The sequence below is a fragment of the Limulus polyphemus genome, unplaced genomic scaffold (genome assembly GCF_000517525.1).
Source record: "Limulus polyphemus unplaced genomic scaffold, Limulus_polyphemus-2.1.2 Scaffold197, whole genome shotgun sequence".
NCBI classification, from domain to species: Eukaryota; Metazoa; Arthropoda; class Merostomata; order Xiphosura; family Limulidae; genus Limulus; species Limulus polyphemus.
In genome coordinates, this window is record NW_013665807.1 from 162,711 (window position 1) to 165,565 (window position 2,855).

A 2,855-nucleotide genomic window follows, 5' to 3' on the forward strand; every position below is an offset into this window, starting at 1 on the left:
AACATAGGTCCTGATCCCCGAGAGTCCAATTGATGGTTATGACTGAAGGATTAGCGATGATGTTACAGTAAAGAGTAACGTCCTCCCCTTCTTTCGCTGTGTGACTGTGGGGACGTTCCATCATTATGACACTCGACTGAGGTTTATCTAGAAGTAAGTAAACAGATATAAACATTCAACCAAAATAAAAAAAGTACCATTATTTTAATAAACATAACCTATTTTATATAAGAATTATCCTTGAAGATGTATTATCAATATTAAGATCGATTAAGGAGTAATAAAGAAATAATATTAATTTTGGAAAACATATTATCAACTATACGTTTAGGAATATAGGTAAGAGAAAATACTTATTTCTACGGTCAAGACAAGTTTTAGCTTTAAATAGTTTATTACTAAATATTAACCATTTAATGAGTATATATTTTTGTTTTATATTTGAACTAACTACATGCTTTAATGAACACATAATCACTAAGTAAAATAATAAAAGAGGGTGTGCAGTGCATATATTTCACAAACAAAACGTAATTTAGAATATCATTTAGAAGAACATCAGGGATGTGTAAAAAATGAAAGGACTGAAAAGTCGGCCACAGCAGAGCATGTACAAAAAACACAAGATATTATGGAAAAAATCACTAATATTGGCTCAACCAAAGGGTATTGGAGCCGATAATATCCTTGAATCTTAAGAGATAATAAAGATCATGGACTATTAAATACTGATGAAGGTCCGGCGAATATTTGTGTAAGAAATGTGGCAGAAATAATAAACCTACACACAGGTCACATGACCTAATTTAGAAGGAATAAATATGATACTTGGAAGTTCACTCCTGATGATGACATGGAAAACGTCGAAACATGTAGAGTCAAAATTTTAGAGGCCATAGATTGGCCTGAATTAAATATTTTGTAAATTGTGTTATATATTTATTAATTTAACATTATAGACAAGAGCCAAGAAAATTATATTTAAGTAACACATAGTTTTAGATTATTGATTTACTTGCATTGAGATTTTATGAGACATGTAATTTTAGATTTTACACATACTTATATTCAACATCCAAGAAATTAATTTCAGGAAATTCGAATTATAATTAGATTTAAGTTGTATACTTACATCGAACATCTAAAGATTGCGTATCGGTCAACATGCTATCTGGTATCAAAGGATTCACCGCTGAGCATGAAAGAGGCTTTTTGTCGTCATTTACAGAGGGTAAAAAAGTTAGCAGACTAATAGTAACATTTTCATGATTGGAAACATTGGAAAAAGCAGTCTTCAGCTGTCGATTTCCTTTAAACCACTCTATTGTTGCTGGAGGTCGCGATCCAGCTGTCCAGCAGCTAACTTGAGCTGGACTTCCTTCTGAAAACGACTGGTTGTGCCGATCAATTTTCACAACAAGAGGTTTAACTGGGTTAAATCATAAAGTGAAATAATATATCTTAGTACACAGTAACTGCATATGAAATATTATCTAGAACATAATTCTATAATATGTAAGGAAATTGACAGTCGTCAGATAATGAGTATACATCTGATTAATTTAGCGACAGAAAATTCTTGGGACGTTAATTAAGGAAAAAGGCTACCTTCATAACAGTTGTTACCTTATTCTTTTTTTCAACTCTTTTCGTAGATATATTCAATAAATATACAAAAACATTCGGAACATGCTACCGTACTGTTGATGACAAGCAAAATTTATGTTTTGGTGTTGCAAGAAACATTTATAAAAAAAGTTTATAAAAATGACTCTGAAATATAATTTTTGTTTTCATTGAACGTCTAGCATATATACAACTCTTAAAATACAAAAGTAATGCTTTGTTAGATTACACCGGGCAACAAAAAATTTTTTCTCTACTACTAGAAAACATGCAACTGTTTCGGAATAATTTGACAATGCTGATTCTAAAAATCATGTTGAAAATTCTGATCAACTCTAGTTTTCGAGTTATGACAGAAGTTGCTCATGCTGCTTTAATAGAGACAAATCATGAATCAGGTCACTTAGGTCATCTTGTGTGATCAAATGAGGCAGTTTATGTTGAAGTACTACAGGAATAGAATTACTAGATGAAGATGATTCATTGAATTCTTCACAGGATAACTCTTTTGTATTCCAATTTGCTGATGGATGTGGTACTGGAAGACCATTACCATGAAATACTGGTTTCATTGTAGTTGCAATATCTGGATGTTTAATGTATTGTTTAGTTTTGCTTGAATATCCAGAAACATTAGTCATGCAAAAATATCAGTCATTTAGATGATCTTTGAGCTCACGCTATATCATGAGAACTGCAAATGGTATACTTACTCTATTATTATTCAATCACTGTGTCAAGCAAGATGTGCAAACAGTACAACACATATGTGGAGCCCAGTGTTTATGTTGGTCACCAATTTTACACCTAAAATAGTCGTAATAAGCTAACTTTACCTTGTGTGTGATATTTATCCTTCGTGAAATTATAATATATATATTCCACAAATGTAGCAGAAACCGTTTGGGCGATTTTTGCAATTTCGGTCTTTATATGAACTGAAGGCATCCAACATTTCATATGATTTTCTAAAAAATAATGACTTATGTTTGCAGAACTAGAGTTTAAAATATAGAAAAAAGTAAAGTTATATCAAGTTGGTGCACCAATGGAAAGAGTAGCCATTGACATTGCAGGTCCTTTGCCCCAAACTCGTGCTGGAAACAGGTACATTTGTGTGGTGATGGATTATCTCACCAAGTGGCCTGAGGCATATGCAATACCAAATCAGGAAGCTACAACTATAGCTTTGGCTATTAGTGATTTCTTCTTCAGGTTTGGTATGCCAT

At 32.2% G+C, this 2,855-nt stretch overlaps 1 protein-coding gene across 1 annotated transcript in view; it reads right to left on the reverse strand.

Annotated features, from left to right (window-relative positions):
* Positions 1-1,115: 1,115 nt before the first annotated feature.
* Positions 1,116-2,855, reverse strand: part of LOC106478289 (hemicentin-2-like) — a 25,371-nt gene continuing 23,631 nt past the window's right edge. Inside the window, exon 5 of the mRNA XM_022381882.1 lies at positions 1,116-1,429. Within this exon, the coding sequence (XP_022237590.1) occupies positions 1,116-1,429 (314 nt within the window). The remainder of the gene's footprint in view (positions 1,430-2,855) is intronic.